Source organism: Odocoileus virginianus, chromosome 2 (genome assembly GCF_023699985.2).
Source record: "Odocoileus virginianus isolate 20LAN1187 ecotype Illinois chromosome 2, Ovbor_1.2, whole genome shotgun sequence".
Classification (NCBI taxonomy): Eukaryota; Metazoa; Chordata; class Mammalia; order Artiodactyla; family Cervidae; genus Odocoileus; species Odocoileus virginianus.
The window spans coordinates 67,045,186-67,070,690 of record NC_069675.1 but is presented as its reverse complement, the minus strand read 5'-3'; the positions used below and the strand labels follow the sequence as shown (position 1 = coordinate 67,070,690).

General features: G+C 46.1%; 1 protein-coding gene across 2 annotated transcripts in view; it reads right to left on the bottom strand.

The window, feature by feature from the left end:
- Window positions 1-25,505, bottom strand: part of ALK (ALK receptor tyrosine kinase) — a 724,846-nt gene that overhangs the window by 115,774 nt on the left and 583,567 nt on the right. For both annotated transcript variants that reach the window (XM_070449831.1, XM_070449826.1), the window contains exons 6-8: window positions 11,439-11,570; window positions 3,692-3,823; window positions 1,203-1,303 (exon numbers count right to left, since the gene is read on the bottom strand). In XM_070449831.1, the coding sequence (XP_070305932.1) occupies window positions 1,203-1,303; window positions 3,692-3,823; window positions 11,439-11,570 (365 nt within the window). The remainder of the gene's footprint in view (window positions 1-1,202; window positions 1,304-3,691; window positions 3,824-11,438; window positions 11,571-25,505) is intronic.

The following is a 25,505-nucleotide window of genomic DNA, read 5'->3' as shown; positions in this document are numbered from 1 at the left end:
AAATACCACGGACAGACTGTGGTATTACATAGGCAACTGTGGCGGGTTACAGTCCATAAAATCACAAGAGGCGGGATTCAGGGACTAAATCACCTCTTTCCTGCACCTCTGCTGGTCAAAGCCCCGCCTGCCGGGCACTGCCACCAGCCTGCTGAGGGGATGTGAATGTGGTCAGTTTCACAATATCCACAACTTGAAAGGCAACAAATTGCTCTGAGAGCACAGAGCTATTCCAAAAAGAAGCCAGAAAGGACTTTCTCCTGTGAGTTTTCAGAAAGATAGGGTTGGCCAAATTTAAATTCAGTCCTGACTTCCTACTGTGTGCACGATATCGTCACAATGCTGGGCCAGTGTGGAGAAGTGCAGCCTGGTTGTTGGCTGAAGTTCTCTTCCTCCTCTCCCATTTATACAGGGTTTCAGACACTGCTGGTTAATCTTTGTGCTACTTACTTTGTACTAGACTGCATGACAAGCCCTTTACAAATGTTAACCTATTTAAGCTTCACCTCCCTGGGGTAGGCACTCTCCAGGTGGGAAAATTGAGGCACTGAGAGGTTATTAATGGATAAAACAAATTAGACCACCACTCAGTGATGGAACCTGGATTGGTAGTTGATCCCAGAGTCCATAAGCTTAATCACTGGGCCCTCCTGGGGGTCTAAGCTCATCTCCTGGTCCCTAGAGAATATGACCTCGGGCTAAGAATCCCGGCACTGGGCTCTCAGTTCCCACACTGAAGGGGTAACAGCTACACTAACTGTCTGGGCCAGAGGCTCTGGAGGCACTTCACTGACTGCCATTGATGCCTTAGTGATATTTATGTAAGTCAAAGTGTTGATGCTTTGAGACTTTGAAACGTATTGTAAGAGACTGACATCTTTTAAAAGGATTCTGTAGAAAGTTGCTGTTACCATTGCCTCTTAAGTCTTGGAAATATTTTGAAGGTGCTGACATCAAAGTTCTATTGCAAATAGTTCAGTGCAGCTGAGTGTGGTGTTTAAGGTGAAATTCTCTGAAGACAGGAGTTTACCATGTTGGTAGCTACTGTCTGCCTTGAAGATGGTGCAAATGGCCCTCTGATCCTCCCGCAGGAGAACAAGAAGACTGACCATCAGTCTATTTTGCTCATCTGTGCGCGTTCACCTGGAAGTGCCCGGAAGTGGGAGGAGCAGGCAGAGAACTAGAGGAACACCAAGACTTGCCTCACACGGAGAGTTCTTCATGGGCGCGGGAAATGCAGCGCTGGTCACTGTGGCATTTTCAGAGGTGGGGGCGTCAGTGATGCTGAGCAGTAGGGCATGGCCTGGGCAGAGAGGAGAAGAGTCAAAACTGCACCATCCTTGTGCACTGAAGGGCCTTGGGGTGCAAGGTTAATGGGCCCCGCACTATTCTTCTCTAGCCTCAGGACTGAAGACACTGTTGCTTCTGCTGCCAGTGGGTAAGATAGCCTGTTTCTCGCTGATTATGAGACTAGGCTTGTGCAGAGGTCTTTGTTCTAAACGGCCTGTGACATTCCAGCACCGTACATCTGGGTTACTGCGTTCCCTGATCTCCCACAGCCACCAGCTTTAGCTCATAGCCCGGGAGCAGCCTGAAGCATGCTGGACTTCCCCAGGTCAACCCCTGCCCCCTGTTTCCAGTCATGCCAGTGCTTTGCCCTCCAATGGTCTCAGAACCTTCACTGTCTACTCCCCTCTCCAGAGCCCAGGTCAGCCTGTGACCCATGCCCTGACCAGGAAGACTCATTTATTCTTTTCTAAGCACTGACCTGCCGGAAAACCTGGCAGAACATGAGCCTCAGTCCAACATGTGGTGGTGGGAAGGAGCATCTGCAAATGTCCAGGAGTGCCTGCAGATGTTTGGTGTTGTGGAGGTGGGAGCCAGAGTGAGCCCAGGGGCCTCACTTTCAGGGGCCTCACAGAGTCCCAGATTGGACTCTAGTCATTCATTTCTGTGTTTCTCTATCTCTTAGCAAGTCCTTATAGAGTTACTACCAAGTAACAAATTCAGAGGGGTCCAGAGGAAAGTAACTAGACCAGGCCAGAAATCTTAGAAAACACCCTCCCACCCTTGAGGAAAAATCAAATGGCCAAGGTTATGTAACAAGGGAGGGAAAAGACCTGCTGTGGTAGAAAGGTCATAATGGTTGTCTTCAAATATCTGAAGGGCTGCCTCTGTGGGAGAGGGCACAGTTTAGTTCTGTGGGGCTCCAGGAGACAGAAATCATGATCACTGAGAAGAATTTACAGAGGGGTGGGGCTCATCTCCAGGTAAGGGAAATGGATGTGCGACTCTGAGCCGTTAAGCAACGAAAAGGGCTGCTTTTGTAGGGAGTGAGAGCCCTGTCACAAGAGGCATTCAACAGGGCTGGACACATTTGCTATGGGTGCTGTCGGGGACTGTCAGAGCAGAGACGAAGATCACGTCTCACGTTGGGCTTTGAGCTGTTTGTCTTCTCTGCTCCTGCAGACCAGGCACTGAGCATGAGGCAGTGTGGCGAGAAGGCTGGAGGCGAAGTGAGAGCTCTTGGCCTCCACATCTGGGGAGGGCCCTGCAGACTCCCCCATGGTCCAGTAACTGAGCCTCCCTCCCAGCCGGGCCCAAAGCCAGCTCACTAGATGCAGCCAGATCTGGGGACCAAGGACAGACCTGCAGGGGTGCTGAGATCCTCAGTGGTAGATTTGGACCTTGTCCTCTCTCATACATATCACTACTATTAATTCTTAAAGGAAGCTGTAGGATGCACAAGCTTTGCTTGGAAAGAGAGGAATTTTGGTACAAGGGACTCCAGCTGGAGCAGGTAAACACAGGGGAGGGGGGAGAGACCCCCTGCATCCTGCAAGGGGCCTCCGGGTCTGCTAGACCTATCCATGGTGCACAGGGCAAGGAGAAGCCCATGACTGGATGGTGTGGCCTCTCCAGGGGCCCAGCTCTGGGAGCTGCACTGGCCTCACAGACCACCTCTGATCCCATGTCCAGGCCAGCACCTCCAGGTGTGGAGTCAGCCCAGTGTGGGTGGCATCTCCTGGGTGCGTGGAGACCCCATGCCCCTCTGGCAGTCAAGCAGGGCCTATGAGAAGATGGGCTACAAAAGAAGGGTGGGAGTTGCCAGTTTCAGCTGGATATAGTGGTAGGGTTTGGCTGAGGAAGTTGGGCCCCAGGAAATGATCTAGATACAGCAAGGTTCCTAGGCACGATACTGGGGCAAGTGACAGGAGGACCTCCCTGAGTCCCAGTTTCCCACATCATAAAGTCTCCCACCTCTCTGCAGGAAGGAGGGGGTCTCTCTCCCCTCCCCTCTGCTCCCCTGTGTTTACTTGCTCCAGCTGGAGTCCCTTGTACAAAATTCCTCTCTTTTCAAGCAAAGATTGTGCAATAAGGAAAAATAACTGTTTTCCTTATTTCTCAGTCAATTCTGTGCTTAATACACAGCAGGTTTCAACAAACTTGTCAAATTTTTATTATTGTTACTGTTGTTTTTATTTTTCAGCTAATCTTTTATCAAAGTTCTCATTTTAAGGATCAAAGGATCAAAAGGCAACGTCAGCTTTGGCTTGATTTGCCCAAGAGGGTCTGAAGAAATTGTGTGGGCACACCCCAGGACAGACGGGGGGAGGTCCAGTGGCTCTGGGTGGTGTCCCAATTCTGCTGTGGCCAGGTAGGCACCAGGGAAGGGAAGAGAGGGTGGTACCTTGATGGTCCTGGAACCGGGCATCCTTTAAGGTCCGGACTTGCCACTGGGGCATGTGGGGTGATGGTGAGCTTTGGGTCCAGCCGCAGAAGCCATCCTCGAAGTCACAGTAAAAACCAGCAGGGAGTTTACCTGCAGGAAGGGCACAGGGGCACAATCATCGCTGGGACTGCTAAACCCAAAACATCAAGGAAAATTAGCCAGTCATAACCATTCTCTTTAATAACAGCTACCCAACCAGACCCACAATATCTACTGCTGCTCATAGTGAAGAGAAGCCTAATCTCTTGCACATGTGCTGGTTTACTGTTTTCTGATCTTCTGAAAATAATAATAACTTCACAGTATGGGGTATCACTAACCCAGCTTTATATATCAGGAAGCAGAGGCTCAGCGATGTTAAGCAACTTAACCAAGGTCACAGAGTCCACAAGCAACCCTGCTGGGATTTGAACCAGCTCTTCTGCCATATTTATTTATTTGTTTGCTTTTGCCTGTGTTGGGTCCTCCCTGCTGTGCACAGGTCTTCTGATTGCAGAGAGCAGGGGCTACTCCTCGTTGCAGGGGATGGGCTTCTCATTGTGGGGGATTCTCCTGTTGTGGAGCACAGGCTCAAGGGCACACGGGCTTTAGTAGTTGTGGCACACAGGCTCACTTGCCCCACAGCATGAGGAATCTTCCTGGACCAGGGATCAAACCTATGTCCCTGGCATTGGCAGGCGAATTCTTAACCCCTGGACCACCAGGGAAGTCCCTCTTCTGCTTTTAAATTATGTGCTCTTCACACAGATCCACCATGAGCAGGACCCTAGAAAAGCCAGTGTATATATATATATCTCACTGAACTACACTTCCAGTGATCAGCACAATGATAAGAATGTGGTGGTGGCAGTGGTAGTGTTGGCTGGAAGGTGGTTGGTTTGGGTCCCTCAAATCACCTCTGTCTGCAGAGACACATACTGCTCAAAACTATTTGTTTCCCTTTATTTCCCAATCCCCTTGCAGTTAAGTGAAACGCCATGGCTGGTTCTGGCCAATGGCATGTGAATGGAAGTGATGTGTGTCTCCTCTGGAGTGAGGCTGTGAAAAGCCCTGGTGTAGATTTCAGTCTCTCTCTTCTCCTGCTGAAGTGACCAAGGAGAATTCTCGTTCCTGGGAGCGCTGCTGCAGGAAGATGGCGCTTCTGCCAGCAGGAGAGATCCTGTGGGGTAGGGGCCCCTCCCCACAGCCCTCAGTGGACAGGAAGAACCGTAAATGTTATGTTAAGCCACTGGAATCTGGGGATGGTTTATTACTGCAGCATAACCTAGCCTATCCTGACTAAGCAACCCCAGCCCCTGGGGCCTCTTCATATCATCTGTTGGCTCAGCATAAATGGTCCTGTTAGCACTTTTCTCCTTATCAGCCCGACCTCAGGTCCCATTAAAGAGGCCACTGTCAGTTCTCGAGACCATATATTTCCCCACGGCCCACGGAGAAGGACGGGAGCAGAGGGGTAGAGAGAGCTCCCTTGCTTCCGCTCACTCGTAGAATGGCTGGAAGGTTCTCAGCCCTGAGGAGCGAGTGGGTTTTCCAGACTACCCTGATGGTACCCAACAGCCCCGGCCAGGCCTGTCTCCACGGGGGAGCTCTCGAGCAGGGCCCAGCACCCTCAGTCTCCTTTCTCTGTCTCAGCCTTCTTGGCAGCGGCAGGCTGACACCCAGGGCCCTAACACTTCCTGGCTGTGACAGCACCTTAGTGAATTATTACTCATTTCCCCCTGATTCTCTGTGCATTTCACACAGAGGCAGAATTATAAATTAAAACAGGCTGTCACTGACTCTGAGCATCTCTTCCCATTTATACCCCCCTGAAGAAATCATCCCCACCCCCAGTCCCACATGTTCCTCTGATTAAAAATCCAAAAGCTAAGGGGATCTTTCTATTTTATTTTTTATGCCCCCCTCAAGGAATTTCACATTCACTTCTTTAGCAAAAACTAACTGGTAGCTGGAAGCGACCTTCCAGAAAACGTCCTTCACACATGTGCTTAAACCAAAACCACAATGGAAGATTCCAACAGGCAACAATGGGCTCCAGGTAGAAGGAAGACGCGGGGCTGAGCTGGGTCCTGCACAGCGTATCGCCCCCTCCTCCCTCTTCCAGGAAGTGGAGGCAGAGAACTTAGCCCGACTTATCGGTGTTGGTGCCTCATCAGCACCAGACACCTGTGCCCTGGTCCGAACCTCTCTGCTTTCTGCAAGTGACCCCAGACAAGTCACTTCCTTCCCCAAATCCCTCATCTGTAAAGTGGGGTAAGGTAGTGTATATTTCACAGGGCTATTTTGAGGACAAAGTAAGGGAAAGAGTATGGAAACATTCTGTAAACACAGCAGTAGTGGCATTATGAATCATCATTCATGTCTAGGCAGGGAAACTCAACATCTGAAACTGCCAACACTGCCCTCGGGGCCAGAGATGGGTCCCTCAGTTCCTCTCTGGAGATGCCTGGGCCTTCCACTGGGACAGGAATGAGGAAAGTCATTGGCATTCTCCGCCTTCTGGAAACCCATTCTTGTCCTAACTTGGCATAGGATCCAGGGTGAGCTGAGGTCAGAAGACCCTTTCTTTTTGGATGATTGAATAAAGGAAGATGAGATAGGCCAAAATAGGTCAATGGGCAACTTATGCGACAACTAAAACCTTGAAGGGTGGGCAGTGGTGCTGAGAGGATTTCTACCAGTGTAAGAACATCAGAGCATGTGCTCAGCAAGGAGCCAGTCCTGAGGAAGATGGTGGGGTGGGTGCCAGCGTCAAGCCCTTGGCAGATCAGGCTGGGGTGGGGAAATTGCTGCTAAGACCATTGCTGAGCACTGTTGGCACCCCGTGTTGGATCTAAGGTGTTACCTCATCCATTTCAAGCACCAACTCAGTGCCTGGCATGTTGCAGGGCCTCAAAACTTATTTGTTGAATGAAATGGGAGTTGGTCGATCTCAGGGTCAGGAAGGAGGAAATGACAACCCACTCCAGTATTCTTGCTCAGAGAATCCCATGGACAGAGAAGCCTGGCAGGCTATATAGTCCATGAGGTTGCAAAGGGTGAGGACACGACTGAGTGCTAACACTTTCACTTTCTTCAGCCCCCTAACTCTCTGCCACTTAGAATGTGGTCCAGGAGCCAGTCACACCTGCATCACCAGTGAAACTGTTAGTTGTGCAGAATCTCAGGTCTCCCCTCCCTACCCCCACCTACTGAATCAGAATTTGCATTTTTAATGCTCTTCACATGACTCCAGGCACCTTAATGTCTGAAAGGCACTGCTGTAACCCACCCTCTTCTTGGGCTGCAGCCAGGTACTTCGTTGGCTGGATGGCCAAATCGGCTATGTGTGGGTCAGTCAATCCCACAACATTCAGCAATTATGACACCTGATTCCACTCTAAGAGAGACAAACTGTTCAGGTCACAGAGATGTGACCTCAGCAGCAGCTGCAGGAGCTGCCAAGTATAAACTGCAGGCCAAACGACACTACTTCTTTTCCTTCCTGTGTGACAACTCTGTTAACATTTTTGATAAATATGTGTTATACATTTCCTTGAAAATATAGTCATGGGAAAAATGCTAGAAGAAATACATCAAAATATTATGGTTATCTCTGAATGTCTGAGAGGGAGGATTATGGGCAATAGTTATTTTCTCCTGTGTACTTTTTGATTTTCCAAATATTTTACAACCAACATGTTTTATTTTACAATAAAGAAATAAACCTAAAAACAAAACAAAACAAACAGTTTTCGCCTGACAGGAAGAGTATTCCAGTAAACAGATGAGATTATTGAGTACGTGGAGGGGGAGTGAGCTGCCTGCAACATTGAGTGAATCCATGACCCACCCACCTGACCCACCTGACCCTCTTCTGGGACACTGCATGCCTTCAAGGTCAATGCTTAGGACACAGAGGGAACCTTGAAGACACCCTTCAATGGGTCACAGCATTCGGGGGTGTAGACATGAACTGGCTATGTTTAAGTAGAAAGAGGTGTATGGTGTATGGGCTTGGAGGATGGGATGTGAACGGACACGTTCCTGATTGGATGGAGAAGGGCAAGAGCAGTGCCACCTCCATTTCAGGTCCCCAACTTGTCTCAGTCAGAAATGCCCCTCAAGGTTGAGCCTGATAATCTGAATGAAGCTTAGTGTGAGTGTCTAATTCCTTCTGGGGAAACTGTGGGAAGTTGAGGCTGGGAGTTGACAGGATACAACCTACTTTTTCCCTCTGAATTTCAACCATGGTTGAACACCCTGGTTTAAATTTAGTGACCCTCATGGGGACATCCCCAAAATCTTAAAGTGACTACTGCTCAGAGAATATGTTCCAACAGGTTCCAGACCACCTGGGACGGACCAGATGAAGTCAAGAGCATTATCTTTAACGCATCATGGACAACAGCACCTCAGCAAACATCATGTTCCAACTCATATTACTGATGAGGAAACTGAGGCCTAGAGGGTAGAGATGAGTGATCTGAGTGCCCCCCGAGAAGAGCTCTGGACCTTCCCTGCCTTTTCCTGGCCTCTTCTTCCTGTGTGGATATGTGGTGAGAGTTGTATTGGAAATTGCTGGGAACGCATGAAACTAGTGAGTCTGGCTTGCAGTGACTAAGAGCATGGGCTTTGAAGTCAGCCTGGATCTGAATCACTGCTCAGCCACTGGCTAGCAGTCTGATGGACTCCAGGTTCCTCATCTGTAACATGGGCACAATAGCATTATTGCAATAGGATTGCTGTGAGGGTGAAATAAGTTAATGCATGAAGAGTGTTCAGAGCAGCTCCGAGCATATAGAAAATTCTCAGTGTTAGTTGTTACTATGACTATTATTATCTTCATGGAGTTGGTTTCCAGAATCAACATTAGCCAGTGTGATGGGGAAAACAGCTTAAATACTGAGAGAACAGGGGTGCTCATAAAAGGAAAAGGATATTTACCAAGAGTATGACCAAGATCAGAGTGGCAAAAAGATCAGAATAACCCTCCTTCTAATTGGACTTTCCTTCTATCAACCGACTTCTGTAGCGAAGAGCTCAGTGGGGTGTTCTCCAGGATGGAGCGGTCATTCTGACAGCTGGTCAGAGCAACTTTTCAAGTGTGGCTGAAAAGGCTTCTGGGCTCCAGGTGCCCACCCTCCTTACTGGAAACAGGCTGCCCTCAAGCTTGGAGTTGGCCCTGAAAGCCCATTAATGGCAAGCCCCAAAATGGTGGGAAAGTGCCCTAAATCCACAGTAATGAGCTGGATCCTGCAGGCTCAAAGCTCTAATCATAGCTCTGTTCCCGACATGCTGCGTGACCCTGAACAAATCAATTACCTTCTCTGTGCTTTCATTTTCCCAGTTGTAAATCAGGGCATGGACTGCCTGACCTGTGTCCCAGCTGGGAAGTGGGTATCAAAAACTTTGAAAAGGCCAAGGCAAAGTCACACAGCTCAGAGGCACTGCTGGAAATACTATAGAGACAAATAACTAGAGAGAGACACACATGCAGGCTGGGTCCAGGGCAGCACGGGTGGGCCTGGCTTCTTGTTGGTCCCTGTGTGTGTAGTGAGAGCTTGGAGAAAAAGCCAGGAGCAGAATAGCTGTGGAACAAGCTAAGGGCTTACCTGCTGCTCATTACTGAGTTTTATCCAAACAACCACTATTCCATGATTATTGGAAAATGTCACTGGAAAGTTTTGTATAAAAAGGAAGATTTTAAAATTGAAAAATGGATTTCTTTACTGTTTCACTTGAAAGGGAATATATAAAATCTTTTTTCTGTTAAGGGAAAAATCTGTCCTCCAAATGACCTTAGGGACACTGTGAACTTCTTAGAGCTGTCTGGCAGGCAGACCACAGCGTCCTGGAGCCACTGTATCCGAAGGGCACTGCCTTGGCTGCCCGGGGCCCCACCCCTGGCTGCTGTGTCCTTTCCCAACCACCATCCCCTTGTTTCACTCCCTGCCTGTGTGTTGGAGTTTCAGCTCTATGAAGACAGAGGCTGTGTTATTTGTCTGTGCTCCAGGACACTTTTTAGTTCACTTTACATGTGTTCTGTATGTGCCTGCGGTTTTCCTGGAAGAAATGTCTAAAGTGTTCACTCCTCCCCAGGCGGCTGCTGAGAACACTGTCTTCAAGTGGAGTGAGCACTGGGCTGGCAGTCAACTCTGCCCCTAGCTCCCAGTGAGACCTCAGCAAGCTGGGTCCTCTGGGGAGCCCAGGCTCCCCAACTCATGTATTCATGTTAATCAACAAGGAGTCAGTGAGCACGTATGCTGCACCAGGAATCATCGGAGATCTTGGTATGGGGAAGAGTACCAGACCCACTCTGTCCCTATCAGGGGAGAGAGGCATGGAAACCACCTCCAAGAAACGTAATGGATGCACCCCTACTAGGATGGCTAACATTAAAGAGGCAGACAACAGCAAGTGTTGATGAGGATATGAGGAAACTGGAAACCCTTATACGTTATTGGTGGGAATGTAAGATGGTATAGCCATTTTGGAAAACAGCTTAGAAGTTTCTCAAAATGTTAAACATAGAGTTATTATATGACCCAGCAAATCTATTCCTTGGTAGGAAATCTCATTTCTAAGAGAAATGAAAACATCTGTCTACACAAAAACTTGTATATGAATATTCACAACAGCCCAAAAGTGGAAACAACCCAAATGCTCATCCATTGATGAATGGATAAACAAAATATGGTATAGCAATACAATAAAAGTTATTGGAGATAAAAAGGAATCAAGTACTGACATGTGCTAAAACACGGATGGGCCTCAAAAACATTATGCTAAGTGAAAGAAGCTAATCACAAAAGACCACATATTATCCGATTCCATTTGTATGAAATGCACATCTATAGAAACAGTAAGTAGATTAGTGGTTACTTAGGGCTAGCAGGAGCTGAGGGGGGAAGAGGCGGAGGAAGCCGAAGGGGGAGGGATAGGAGGGAATTGAGAGATTGCCGAGGGTTTCTTTTTGGAGTGATAAAAATGTTCTAAAATTAGATTGCGGTAATGGCTGCATAGTTGTGACTACACTTAAATTGTACACTTTAAATGAGTGAATTGTATGGTACGTAAATTATATCTCTCAAAAGATGTTAAAAAGTAATGAATATTATGGTGTATGGATGCGGGGCAGGGGTAGGGTTGCATGGAGGAAGAAGAACCAACTGTACTGGTTGGCAATGGTCAGAAGATGCTTCTCAGAGGGTCTGACTTTTGAAGTGAGTCTTGAAAGAGCAGATGTGACTTAAGATGGGAAAGGGCATTCCGGGAAGGGAAAGGACACAAACAAATTCAGGAAGGTGTGAGGGAGCTCAGAGGAGGTTTGATATGGCTGGAACTGGGGTACATGGAAGGCTGTGAGGATAAGGGAGGCATGTGGGTGATGAAAGCAAAGCTTAAAAAGTGAAGGAGGTCTGGGCCTCGAAGGTTTCGCATGTCATGTTCTAGTTGGGCTGTAGTCTGCACATTTTCTCTATATATGAGGATGCTGAGAGCATAACATAAGATCTCGCTTGGTTCTTAACTGCACAGTATTTCTAGACCATGGGTCTTAGCTCCATCTTTTGAAGACTTGTGTAAGTTTTGAAAGTTGCCACTGGGAGGACATAAGTGTCACTGGACGTAAGGTAGGTTGCTCAAGCTTGCCTGCCTCGGGTGGTGGGGGAAGGGGGGGATGTGAGCACAGTGTGGGGCAGGTGGGGCAGCCCCATCTACTCACGGCACAGCTGGCCCTCGTCTTCTCCCTGGACACAGTCCCGGTGGAAGTCACAGGCCTGCCCGAGCTGAAGGACTGTCCCATTCCAGCAAGTGAAGGAACTCTGCAAGGCCATCTTGGAGCCCGGGGATGTTCCTGGAGGGCACACAGAGACACAACCCTGGTCAGCTCAGCAGTCCCGCAGGAAGGATGTAGAGAGGCATCCCTCCGTACCGTTCATAGCTCACGGCCCGAGAGAACCCTGGCTTCAGTCTGGGCCAAACCAGGGTTAACACCAGGAGGCGGAGAGGAAGTCAGAGCCCTGACCCCACAGACCCCTGGCTGTGATGTCAGTGGTAGAGTGGCCTGAGCTTTGAGCCATGCTCCCCCAACACTGTGGGGTCCTCCAACCTGTGGCTTTAGTGTTCCAGGTGGACAGCCTACAGGGCCTCAAAGCTGCCCTCTCCCTCTCATGGCAGGGGCTTGCCGGAGGTGGCCGTGGGCCCTCTTCCACAGGCTAGTCCCGGAAGGGCTCAGTTTGTCAGCAGATGGCAGATGGCCACCTGTCACTGTCCAGCCTAGCTGGACATTCTCATTAGCTCTTGGGCATGGGAAACACATAGCCCCTGCTTCCTTTGGGAATCAGATCTAAACTCTTTAACCTGTTCTTAAACATTCTCTGTGATCTGGGTCCAAATTACCTTTCCTGTCTCACTTCTCTCGGTCTCTCCCCATGATCCCTGGGCTCCAGATCCACCCGGCCTTGGTTGCATGCAACCTGGTTCTAGAATACCCATTCCCAGAACATCTTCTCCACCAAGTTGACTGAGCCTCTGTGTGTTCCCAGCCCTAGCCAGTGCCCAGTTTACAAAAACTGTGAACATTAGGTGACCCATCAGTGGCTGGCTGAATAATGCCTCCCCATCAACATCCATATCCCAATCCCCCAAACCTGGAAATATGTTACTTTATGTAGCTCGCTGTGATTTTTAGATGGCAGGTTATCCTGATTATCCAGGTGGGCCCAATGTAATCACAGGGTTCTTATGAGATGGTGACGAGATAGTCAAATTGAGAAGAAGGCCTGATGAGGGCAGCAAGATTTTGGAGTCATGGGAGGAAGAGGTTGAAGGTATTTAGTATAACAAGAAAAATTCTCCTTCACTTTTGCTTGCTGATTTCTAGTTTCCAAAGTATTTTTTTCTTATTCCTTATACATGCTCATGAAATACACTTAGGACCTTGTTGCCCTCATTCTCAGTCCTACCAAAGAAAACATGAGCAAAATAAAATGCTTGTAAAGTCTTCCCCAGCCTATGAAACAAATGTAAGCCGTGTCCTGTTTTATTCACACCTTATGATTAGGCCTTGTTTCTCATCATGTGTTTTCATGAACACGTGCATGTTTCATACACCAATTACTTGTCATTCCCCAAATAGCTTTTACTTTTACAGTTCCTTTTACTTTCCTTCATTTGAAAAATATATGCCTATTGTCTAAAGTTCAAAACCAGGGTAAAAATCAACAAAACAATGCTCAGAATCCCACTACCCAGAGGCCATAATTTTTAACATCTCGGTAGATTTCTCTTTTGTTTTTGGCCTATGCTTTAAAAGTGTGTAGAGTTGTGTCATATGTGTACATTGCTTAAATCAATTGAGGTTATATTGCAAGCTTTTTCTAGGGTTTAAAAATTCCCCATAAGAATACTTTTTAGTAGCTACAATACTACGTGATATGTACCATAATTTATTTCAACATTATTCAGTGATCAAATTGTTAGACTGTTTATAATAACACTTTGAAGGATATCTTTGAGCATAAATTTTTACCCGCCTTTCAGATTATTTTCATAGGATAGATTCCCAGAAGTGGAATTACTGAATCAAAGGGTATAAACATTTTAAAGGCCCTTGATACATATTGCCAAATTGCTTTCTAGAAGTTAATCCAATTTATACTCTCACCAGCTGTGTTCATACATGCATGCCCCTCTTACTACATCCTGGCCAGCTCTGAACATTATCGTGATTTTTAACTAAAAGTATTTCCCTGCTGTTTTATTTGTATTTCTTTGCTAGTGAGGGTGAATATTTTTTTCCACATGTTATTAGCTTTATCTTACCCTGATTTTTAGGGAATTGCCCACTTCCTTTTGCCAATTAACCTTTTAGGCTCTCCATGTTTTCCTACTGAATTGTATGAGATTATTAACAAGGATGTGAAACTATTTATCACATGCTTGGCATTCCCCCCCAGTATTTTATATGTATTTTCATTCTGTTTATAATGCATCTTGATATCCAAGAGTTTTAAAATTTGTATGTAGTCCAAACCTACATATTTTCCTTGGTGTTTTCTTCTTTTGTGCCTTTGCTAGTGAGAGTGTTTGTTCCGTGTGGGGTCAGTAAGTAAGGCGTGGGTTGCCTTTTGTAGTCTTTGAGTTGCTCTCTCATTGCAAGGTTGCCCTCTCATTAGTGATAAAGAACCTGCCTGCTAATGCAGGAGACATAAAAGATCCCTGGGTCAGGAAGATCCCCTGGAGGAAAGCATGACAACTCATTCCAGTATTCTTGCCTGGAGAACCCTATGGACAGAGGAGCCCGGCAGGCTTCAGTCCATACGGTTGCACAGAGTTGGACATGACTGAAGTGACTTAGCACGCAACTAGCTGTTTGGATGCCTGTCTTCTTCACCAAACTGTAAATGACTTGAAGGGAGGGATCATGTCTTACCTCCATGAATCTATAACAGTGCCTTGTATAGAGATCTCCTCACCCCAATATTTGGGACTTGAACTGTAGTATGTATTAACTATGGAAGTGATCATCATGCCTGCTTTATATTGACAGTTGAGAATACAAGGCTTCAGAGTGGTCACATGGCTTGCTGAGAGATTGGTGGAAACCTACATTTTCACATCTTGATCTCTATCTTTTGCACCCTGTCTGTCTGTGGGGTCCCCCTACAAGGTGATGGGTGGTATGGAGGATGTGCTCAGGAGTGGTGATAATGGGTACAAAAGGGCAGGGAGTCAGTACCCTGTCCTTAACTCACAAACCCGGATGGAGGAGGGGTCCAGTCATGGGAGGGGGTGCTGCTTTCATTCTCTGGGTGCCCTGGCGTTTATCCTCAGGACCTCTCTGCTGCACAGCCACAGTCCAGAGAAGCCGTCTCCTCCAGTCCTGCTTCTACCAACTCTTCCTCATCTTCTTTTCCCAGCTGGATACTTACAGTCTCCCTGGCATAGCCTCCTCCATACCACAGGGAACTTTATGCTTGTGAGAGATTCAATTAGATGGACGCCTGGTACTCTGATCTCTACTGCCAGCCCAACTCAAAACTAATGAGGCGCAACAAAAAACAACTGCTCTGTCTTCTCAAGTTCTTTTTTTATGGGGCCCATAAATTTCAAGCAGGAAAGTACCCTTGGTGAACGGTTTTAATCAAGGGCCCGAGTTTCTGAAACAGCATCCTTTCTGTGGTTGTGAAATGATAATTCTGGCTTGTGGAATAGGGTAAACTGAGGCCCTGGATGGTTGCAGCCTGCTCCAATGCAGCAAGGAAGGGACAGAGCATGGGAAAGAAGATCCAACACCCACATCTTGAGGTCTTCCAGCCACAGGTTCTGGTGATACATGGAAACCACTGAAACACCAAATGCCCTAATCACAGAAAGATTAGGGAGAGCTAAGATCACGTCATCTCGGGGAGGCTGATACTGGGGGTCTTTTTGTTAGTAAGGGTCTTCTCTATGGAAATCTATTAATTACCTTTGAGGAGGCAGTTCTTTCCAGAATAACAATATAAGTCACTGGGCTTCCCCGGTGGTGCTAGAGGTGAAACCACCTGCCAATGCAGGAGACATAAGAGGTGTGGGTTTGATCCCTGGGTCAGGAAGATGCCCTTGGAGGGGGGCAAGGCAAACCACTCCAGTATTCTTGCCTGGAGAATCCCATGGACAGAGGAGCCTGGCAGGCTACAGTCCATGGCGTCTCAAAAAGTCGGACATGACTGAAGTGGCTTAGCACACATACATAGGAGTAGTAAGCCACCATCATTCCTTACCTTTGTATAGCACTGTAATAGCTTAGAATGTGCTTTCCCAATCCTTCTCTGTTTGAACCTCATAAAAAACTGGCAGAACAGTTACTATTATTCCCATTTGATTAATCAGAAGAATGAGGATTCAAGAGATTAAATAATGGAGAAAGAAACGCTTTCTAAATAGAAATGCAGTACAAAATCCAACCAGTTAGTTGCTAGGTGCTTTGCCTAAGGTCTCACAGGTAGTAAACCACAGGGAAGGCCCAGAACTTGGTCAGGTGACCTCAGATGGGGTTCTTCTCCCATCACTTGTGTTAGATCACCTTCTGAAGCAGCACCCTGACTGCCCACGGAGTCACTTGGGAAGTTAGAAATACTGTTGATATTCGGGCCCCACAGGGACCAATGAAACCAGTGTTTCTGGAGGACAGACTCTTGGTACCAGGGTATGAAAAGCTCCTGGGGGACTTCTCTGGTGGCCCAGTGGTTGAGAATCTGACTGCCAATGCAGAGGACACAGGTTCGATCCCTGGTCTAGGAAGACCCCACAAACCACGGAGCAACTAAGCCCAAGCACCAAAACTAGTGAGCCTGCATTCTAGAGCCTGTGTTCCGCAACAAGAGAAACCACCCAAAGGGAAGGCTGTGCACCGCAATGAAGAGTAGCCCCTGCTGCCACAACCAGAGAAGCCTGTGTGCAGCAACGGAGACCCTGCACAGCCAAGAATAAAATAAATAGGTAAATAAGTAAAAGAGTCTGGAATGGTTCTCATGAGCGTAGGGTTGAGGGCCACTTCCTTGGAGAGCTGGATGATTTGGCCCTGAGCTCCTATGTGTCGTAGGTGGGTCTTTTACCTCCATGGTTCTCCAATGCCCCTTGGTACAGTGAGGGAGTGGTCTCAGACCTAACCTCCAGGACCCCTTCCATCTTCAACATCCTAATTCTGGGAATCTGAGCAGTGGTTGTTGGTAACTATCTGTTTAAAGGGTTGCTTGGATATAGTTCGTGCTGTCTTTATTAATACTGACCACTTAATGGCTTTCTTGGAGCCTTCTGCCAAGTCACTCACCCAGCGAGCTTCCCCTGTTGTTTCCTGCTGTCTCGGTCATCTGTCATTTCCATCTTGGAATATCTCTCCTGAAATAGTATGCCACACTTGCCTGCCTGTTTATCTCCTCTCTGGGTGAGGGAGAAACCAGTTCAGACTTGCACCTGAGATGCATGCGGCCCCGGTCAGGTTACGTGAACTGCGGACTGACACTGAGTGATTAATTGGGTTTGCTCACTGGGAATGATTCCTTCTCCCTAATTGCTCATTCAAAACAGAAGCCCACACCTACGCCCCTTCTTCAATCGTGTCTCAGAGACTTCATGCTACAAAATCTACACAACTCTCCTAACTCAAATTTCTTTTTTAAACGAATGTCAGATTTTAGGGCACTTAATTAATTTTTAATTATGGTGATTTATGTGACATTAAAAAAGGCACAGTTGTATCAGCTTTTGGGCTGTCTCCCACCTGCTTGCTCTTGCCTAACTGATGACACTCGTTAAAGGGGGAAAATTTGAGTGCTGCATCAGTGGAGGTGAGGGAGGGGGTTGCAGATCTTGCTCTTAAATGAAAGAGAAGCAGGGACTATAGTGGGAAGAGTCCAGCTTCTAGAGTGTGAGGAGGTCAGAAGTGGGGCTGGAAGTTGAACCAGGCTCCCAGTGGAAACTTACTGTTTCCCAGGATGAGGACAATCAGGTGTTCAAGGGTAAATAAGCCCAGAGACATGAAAATGAATGGTGACATGATGAGGATGTAGTCAAACAATGTGCACAGGCTAACAGCCGCCGCCACTGCGCTGATGTTAATGGAGGTGTTGGAAGGCCTGGGAACTGCGTAAATTAAACCTGGCAGAGACCAGTCCTGTTGAGGGCTTTGGCCTCATAAATTGTAGTGCGGACAACCTCATTAAAGAACTGGCATCTTGGGTTCCTACTCAAAATGTAAATTGGTGTGGAGAGGGCCTGGCTTCAGACGCCAAGAGGGCGGGATGAGGAAGTGCTGTGCTAGGAGTAAGGACAGCTGGTTTGAGGACTTGTCTTGCCACTAGTAAGATTCATGGAAGCATGAGCCAGTCACTCTTCTGGGCCTCAGTTTCCTTGTTTGTAGACTGTCCACAGCCAGTCACTCACATTTTCTATGGGCTGGGTGTGTTTGCAGACTCTCTGCATAAAAGTCACACTGAGCTTGGTAATCATGCTACTTCCAGGCCCCGCTGCAGACCTACAGAGTCAGAAGATCTCAGAGTGGGGCTCTGGATCCAGCATGTTCCACAAGCTCCCTGAGTGACAACTAGGTACACCAAAATCTGAGACCTCTAGTGCTCAGGAAGTTAACCGATCTTCAGTTCCTTCTCTCCTTGGAAGAATCCCAAGCCTTCCAGGACCACCCCACTCTCATGGTGACAATTCCTTCCTTGATCCAGGGCTCGCATTTCTGTTATGACTCCAGCAGACCCAAGGCACCACTATGTTCAGTTTGTGCTGAAAAGGCCCCTAAGGTGCAGACAGACTAATACTAGGTTCCACTCTCCTCTTCTATCAGCTGGTGGTGTGAACTTGGACATATCCTCATAGGCTTCTCTCTTCTATAAATCAGGGAGGCTGTCTAATACACAGGATTTTTGTGAGGATCAAATGACATTGGGTACATAAAACACTACATGGGTTTCTTAGGAACTAAAGAGTATCCCAAAGAGTTTGGGAGAATTGGCCAGGGAGGTTGGGTGGAAAGTTGTCAATGAAGGGGTTGACCAGGCCAAATTTTGGAGGCAGACTGTACCTCTGGAGAGCCCTTATGCCTGATGTGTTAGTCGCTCAGTCGTGTCCGACTCTTTGCGACCCCATGGACTGTAGCCTGCCAGGCTCTGCCATCCATGGGATTTTCCAGGCAAGAATACTGGAGTACATTGCCATTTCCTTCTCCAGGGGATCTTCCTGACTGAGGGATTGAACCTGGGTCTCCTGCATTGCAGGCAGACTCTTTACCATCTAAGCCAACAGGGAAGCCCTCATGTCCCATAGAGAAGATGAAACCCTTTCAGCAAAACAAAGGTGCAAACAAACCCAATAGTAATTTGTGACATAAATAATAGCTATGAAGAGTAATTGCAAGGAAGAATTTCTAAGATTATTTGTCTCTAGTGTCACCCTCACCACCAGAGTTAGCTTTCTGAGCCCAGCTCCCTTTAGGTCCTAATCCTAAACCTTTGCTAGTTTCCTTGGCCTTCAGTTCAAATTGAGGCTTTGCACGCCCAGCCAGCCCACTTTCCCAGCATCACTGTGTGTTTTGCATCTTTAGCTGAAGACCATGACTTGCGGTTTCTTGAACATGCAGCCATGGCTACAGCCTTTGTGTAATCCAATTTGGTGGGCTAGATTCTTCTTCTCCATCTGAGCAATTCCTCCTGACTCAGATGTCACTTTCCCTGATTGCTTGTTCTTCTCCCTTGAAGAAAGATGTATGCCTCCCTCTCGGGTTCTCTGGTAATCACTATACACCTTTAATGGCGAACTCATCACCCCCACTGGCGATTATGCTTGCATTGCTAACTTCTCCCACTAAATTCTAAATTCTTTGAGGCAGGGGGTCCATATTATTTTATCTCCTGGAGAGTGCCTGGCACATAGTAAGTGCTAGTAAATGTATGCTGAAGAAGTACAAAATAGATCACCTAGTTTAAGTAGAAAAATGGGATGAGGTAGAATTTCCTGGCATTCTGGAAACTACTATTTCCTTTAGGTAACACTGTAGCAATTCCATACACATATCCTCCCCCCTCAGCCAAAATCCCATGCAAGCTTTGGATTAGTGAACAATGTTCAGAGATTCTACTAAGAGCCTGGGGTTAGGGTAGTGAACAGAAGGTGACATGGGTGACCTGGTTTGATGGGCAGGCCATGGGAACCTTCTCTGGGGAGGAGATATTCGAGCTGATACTGAAGGAGAAGAGAAGTCAGTCAGCCATGTGGAAAGCTGTAGAGGGGCAGGAACTGCACTGCCGGGAGTGGGAAGTGATACTAAGGATCTAGAAGCAGACCAAAGGCCAGTGTGGCTCAAAAGGATCACAAGGGCCAGGACGGTCATGAGGAGTGGGTGGGAAGGGAAGCAGAGGCCCCGTCAGGCAAGATCTGACATGCTGTGGGAAGGGGTGTGAATTCTGCTTAAGGAGTTTAGACAAGAGACTGAAAATAATTTGATTTCTAAAAAGGGGTTTCCCTAGTGGACCACAGCCTTGTCTGACTCAATGAAACTATGAGCCATGCCGTGTAGGGCCACCCAAGATGGATGGGTTATGGTGGAGAGTTTTGACAAAACATGGTCCACTGGAGAAGAGAATGGCAAACCACTTCAGTATTCCTGCCTTGAGAACCCCATGAACAGTATGGAAAGGCAAAAAGATAGGACACTGAAAGAGGAACTCCCCAGGTCGGGAGGTGCCCAATATGCTACTGGAGATCAGTGGAGAAATAACTCCAGAAAGAATGAAGAGATGGAGCCAAAGCAAAAACAACACCCAGCAGTGGATGTGACTGGTGATGGAAGCAAGGTCCCATGCTGTAAAGAGCAATATTGCATAGGAACCTGGAATGTTAGGTCCATGAATCAAGGCAAATTGGAAGTGGTCAAACAGAAGATGGCAAGAGTGAACGTCGACACTCTAGGAATCAGCAGACTAAAATGGACTGGAATGGGTGAATTTAACTCAGATGACCATTGTATCTACTACTGTAGGCAAGAATCCCTTAGAAGAAATGAGTAGCCATCATAGTCAGCAGTACTTGGATGCAGTCTCAAAAATGACAGAATGATCTCTGTTTGTTTCTGAGGTAAACATTCAATATCACTGTAATCCAAGTTTATCCAGTAATGCTGAAGAAACTGAAGTTGAACAGTTCTATGAAGACCTACAAGACCTTCTAGAATTAACACCCAAAAAAGATGTCTGTTTCATCATAGGGGACTGGGATGCAAAAGTAAGAAGTCAAGAAACACCTGGAGTAACAGGCAAATTTGGCCTTGGAGTACAGAATGAAGCAGGGCAAAAGCTAATAGCATTCTGACAAGGGAACACACTGGTCATAGCAAACACCCTCTTCCAACGACACAAGAGAAGACTCTACACATGGACACCACCAGATGGTCAACATCGAAATCAGATTGATTATATTCTTTGCAGCCAAAGATGGAGAAATTCTATACAGTCAGCAAAAACAAGACCAGGAGCTGACTGTGGCTCAGATCATGAACTTCTTACTGCCAAATTCAGACTTAAATTGAAGAAAGTAGGGAAAACCACTAGACCATTCAGGTATAACCTAAATCAAACCCCTAACAATTATACAGCAGAAGTGAGAAATAGATTTAAGGGAACAGATCTGATAGACAGAGTGCCTGATGAACTATGGATGGAGGTTCATGACACTGTACAGGAGACAGGGAGCAAGACCATCCCCAAGAAAAAGAAATGCAAAAAAGCAAAATGGCTGTCTGAGGAGGCCTTATTACAAATAGCTGTGAAAAGAAGAGAAGCAAAAAGTGAGAAAAGGAAAGATATACCCCCATTTGAATGCAGAGTTCCAAAGAATAGCAAGGAGAGATAAGAGAGCCTTCCTCAAAGAAGAATGGAACTGGAGGAATCAACCTGCCTGACTTCAGACTCTACTACAAAGCCACAGTCATCAAGACAGTATGGTACTGGCACAAAGACAGAAATATAGATCAGTGGAACAGAATAGAAAGCCCAGAGATAAATCCATGAACCTATGGTCACCTTATCTTCGACAAAGGAGGCAAGGATATACAATGGAAAAAAGACAACCTCTTTAACAAGTTGTGCTGGGAAAACTGGTCAACCACCTGTAAAAGAATGAAACTAGAACACTTTCTAACACCATACACAAAAATAAACTCAAAATGGATTAAAGATCTAAATGTAAGACCAGAAACTATAAAACTCCTAGAGGAGAACATAGGCAAAACACTCTCCGACATAAATCACAGCAGGATCCTCTATGACCCACATCCCAGAATATTAGAAACAAAAGCAAAAATAAACAAATGGGACCTAATGAAACTTAAAAGCTTTTGCACAACAAAGGAAACTATAAGCAAGGTGAAAAGACAGCCCTCAGATTGGGAGAAAATAGCAAACGAAGCAACAGACAAAGGATTAATCTCAAAAATATACAAGCAACTCCTCCAGCTCAACTCCAGAAGAATAAATGACCCAATCAAAAAATGGGCCAAAGAACTAAACAGACATTTCTCCAAAGAATACATGCAGATGGCTAAAAAACACATGAAAAGATGCTCAACATCACTCATTATCAGAGAAATGCAAATCAAAACCACAATGAGGTACCATTACACGCCAGTCAGATGGCTGCTATCCAAAAGTATACAAGCAATAAATGCTGGAGAGGGTGTGGAGAAAAGGGAACCCTCTTACACTGTTGGTGGGAATGCAAACTAGTACAGCCACTATGGAAAACAGTGTGGAGATTCCTTAAAAAAACTGGAAATAGAACTGCCATATGACCCAGCAATCCCACTTCTGGGCATACACACCAAGGAAACCAGATCTGAAAGAGACACGTGCACCCCAATGTTCATCGAAGCACTGTTTATCATAGCCAGGACATGGAAGCAACCTAGATGCCCATCAGCAGACGAATGGATGAGGAAGCTGTGGTACATATACACCATGGAATATTACTCAGCCATTAAAAAGAATTCATTTGAATCAGTTCTAATGAGATGGATGAAACTGGAGCCCATTATACAGAACGAAGTAAGCCAGAAAGATAAAGACCATTACAGTATACTAACACATATATATGGAATTTAGAAAGATGGTAACGATAACCCTATATGCAAAACAGAAAAAGAGACACAGATGTATAGAACAGACTTTTGGACTCTGTGGGAGAAGGCGAGGGTGGGATGTTTCAAGAGAACAGCATCGAAACACATATATTATCTAGGGTGAAACAGATCACCAGCCCAGGTTGGATGCATGAGACAAGTGCTCAGGCCTGGTGTATTGGGAAGACCCAGAGGGATCGGGTGGAGAGGGAAGTGGGAGGGGGGATCGGGATGAGGAATACATGTAAATCCATGGCTAATTCATGTCAATATATGACAAAAGCCACTACAATATTGTAAAGTAATTAGCCTCAAACTAATAAAAATAAATGAAAAAAAAAAAAGAATAGGCAAATCCAAAAAAAAAAAAAAAAAGAATGAATAAACACAGCAACAAAAGAAAATAATACAAACTAAAGACAAAATAATAAAGTTATCCTCTCCTACTATTTACCACTAAAAAAAAAAAAAAAAGAAAGAAAGCCTTCCTCAGTGATCAGTGCAAAGAAATAGAGGAAAGCAATAGAATGGGAAAGACTGGAGATCTTTCAAAGAAAATTCGAGATACCAAGGGAACATTTCATGCAAAGATGTGCTCAGTAAAGGACAGAAATGGTATGGACCTAACAGAAACAGAAGATATTAAGAAGAGGTGGTAAGAATACACAGAAGAACTATACAAAAAAAATCTTCATGACCCAGATAATCACGATGGTGTGATCACTCACCTAGAGCCAGACATCCTGGAATGTGAAGTCAAGTGGGCCTTAAGAAGCATCACTATGAACAAAGCTAGTGGAGGTGATGGAATTCCAGTTGAGCTGTTTCAAATCCTAAGATATGATGCTGTGAAAGTGCTGTACTCTATATGTCAGCAAGTTTGGAAAACTCAACAGTGGCCACAGGACTGGAAAAGGTCAGTTTTCATTCCAATCCCTAAGAAAGGCAATGCCAAAGAATGCTCAAACTACCACACAATTGCCTTCGTCTCACATGCTAGTAAAGTAATGCTCAAAATTCTCCAAGCCAGACTTCAACAATATGTGAACTGTGAACTTCCAGATGTTCAAGCTGATTTTAGAAGAGGCAGAGGAACCAGAGATAAAATTGCCAACATCTGCTGGATCATTGAAAAAGCAAGAAAGTTTCAGAAAAACATCTTTTTCTGTTTTATTGATTATGCCAAAGCCTTTGACTGTGTGGATCACAATAAACTGGAAAATTCTGAAAGAGATGGGAATACCAGACCACCTGACCTGTCTCTTGAGAAATCAGTACTCAGGCCAGGAAGCAACAGTTAGAACTGGACATGGAACAACAGACTGGTTCCAAATAGGAAAAGGAGTATGTCAAGGCTGTATATTGTCACTGTGCTTATTTAACTTATATGCAGAGTACATCATGAGAAACCCTGGGCTGGAGGAAGCACAAGCTGGAATCAAGATTGCGGGGAGAAATATCAATAACCCCAGATAAGCAGATGACACCACCCTTATGGCAGAAAGTGAAGAGGAACTAAAAAGCCTCTTGATGAAAGTGAAAGAGGAGGGTGAAGAAGTTGACTTAAAGCTCAACATTCAGAAAACTAAGATCATGGCATCTGGTCCCATCACTTCATGGCAAATAGATGGAGAAACAATGGAAACAGTGTCAGACTTTATTTTTTGGGGCTCCAAAATCACTGCAGATGGTGACTGCAGCCATGAAATAAAAAGACACTTACTCCTTGGGAGAAAAGTTATGAGCATCCTAAACAGCATATTAAAAAGCAGAGCCATTACTTTGCCAACAAAGTTCCATCTAGTCAAGGCTATGGTTTTTCCAGTAGTCATGTATGGATGTGAGAGTTGGACTATGAAGAAAGCTGAGTGCCAAAGAATTGATGCTTTTGAACTGTGGTGTTGGAGAAGACTTTTGATTGTCCCTTGGACTGCAAGGAGATACAACCAGTCCATCCTAAAGGAGATCATTCCTGACTGTTCATTGGAAGGACTGATGCTGGAGCTGAAACTCCAGTACTTTGGCCACCTGATGCGAAGAGCTGACTCACTGGAAAAGACCCTGATGCTGGGAAAGATTGAAGGCGAGAGGAGAAGGGGATGACAGAGAATGAGATGGCTGGATGGTATCACCAACTCAATGGACATGAGTTTGAGTAAACTCCGGGTGTTGTTGATGGACAGAGAGGCCTGGCATGCTTCAGTCCATGGGGTCACAAAGAGTTGGACATGATTGAGCGACCAAACTGAACTGAACTAGTGGTTCAGTTGGTAAAGAATCTGCCTGGATGCAGGAGACTCAGGTTCAATCCCCAGGTCGGGAAGATCAACTTAGGAAGAATGGATTAGAGAGGGCAATAAAAGTGGAAAAACGAGTTCATAGATCATTGTAGCTGCCTAAGCAAGTGATGAAGGCACTTGCCTGAGCCTGGTGATGGTGGAGCTGGAGAGAAATGAGTGATGGATTTTGTGTCTGAGGTGACACTGATAGAATAAGCTGGTGGCCTGGAGGTGAGGCTGAGGGAGAGAATGGTGCTCGGGTGAAACCATGGCTGCCAGTTGACATGAGAGAACCACTGAGAGTTTGTTTCAAAATCCCATTTCCTCAAAGCCAGTCTTCGTATAAACTTATGAAGAACCACAAGGATGCCTGTGGGCCATCAGTGGGATGCAGTATGTCTCATTTTTGCAGTTGAGCTCTCCAAAGAAATTAAAAATTTTCTTATCTCTTTGTGGCCTCAATATCCCTTGATTTTGTTGCATAGTCCTCTTCCCAAGGTTTCTCTATGCAACATTTATCTTCATTGCTTTACTGAAAAGACACAGCAGTAATTTTATTTTTAATGTTATAAATGACCTCTGTGCACATTTACCATTAATCTCCCTGAAGAGTGATGACATTTAACCAATCTGCACCATAGCTCCCTATAAACTATGTCATTTTCTCCTCTTGCTTGTTCAGTAAACAACGAACAATCCCGGTTGCACCTTGGAGAATTAATACTAATCATTAACAAATTACAGCTACAACTGAGGCCCCTGGAGGGACTATGCAGATTATGTGGAGAAGGCTGCATGGAATGGAGAGCGAAGGCGAGCCGGGATCATTGAGACTGGAGGAGCAGAG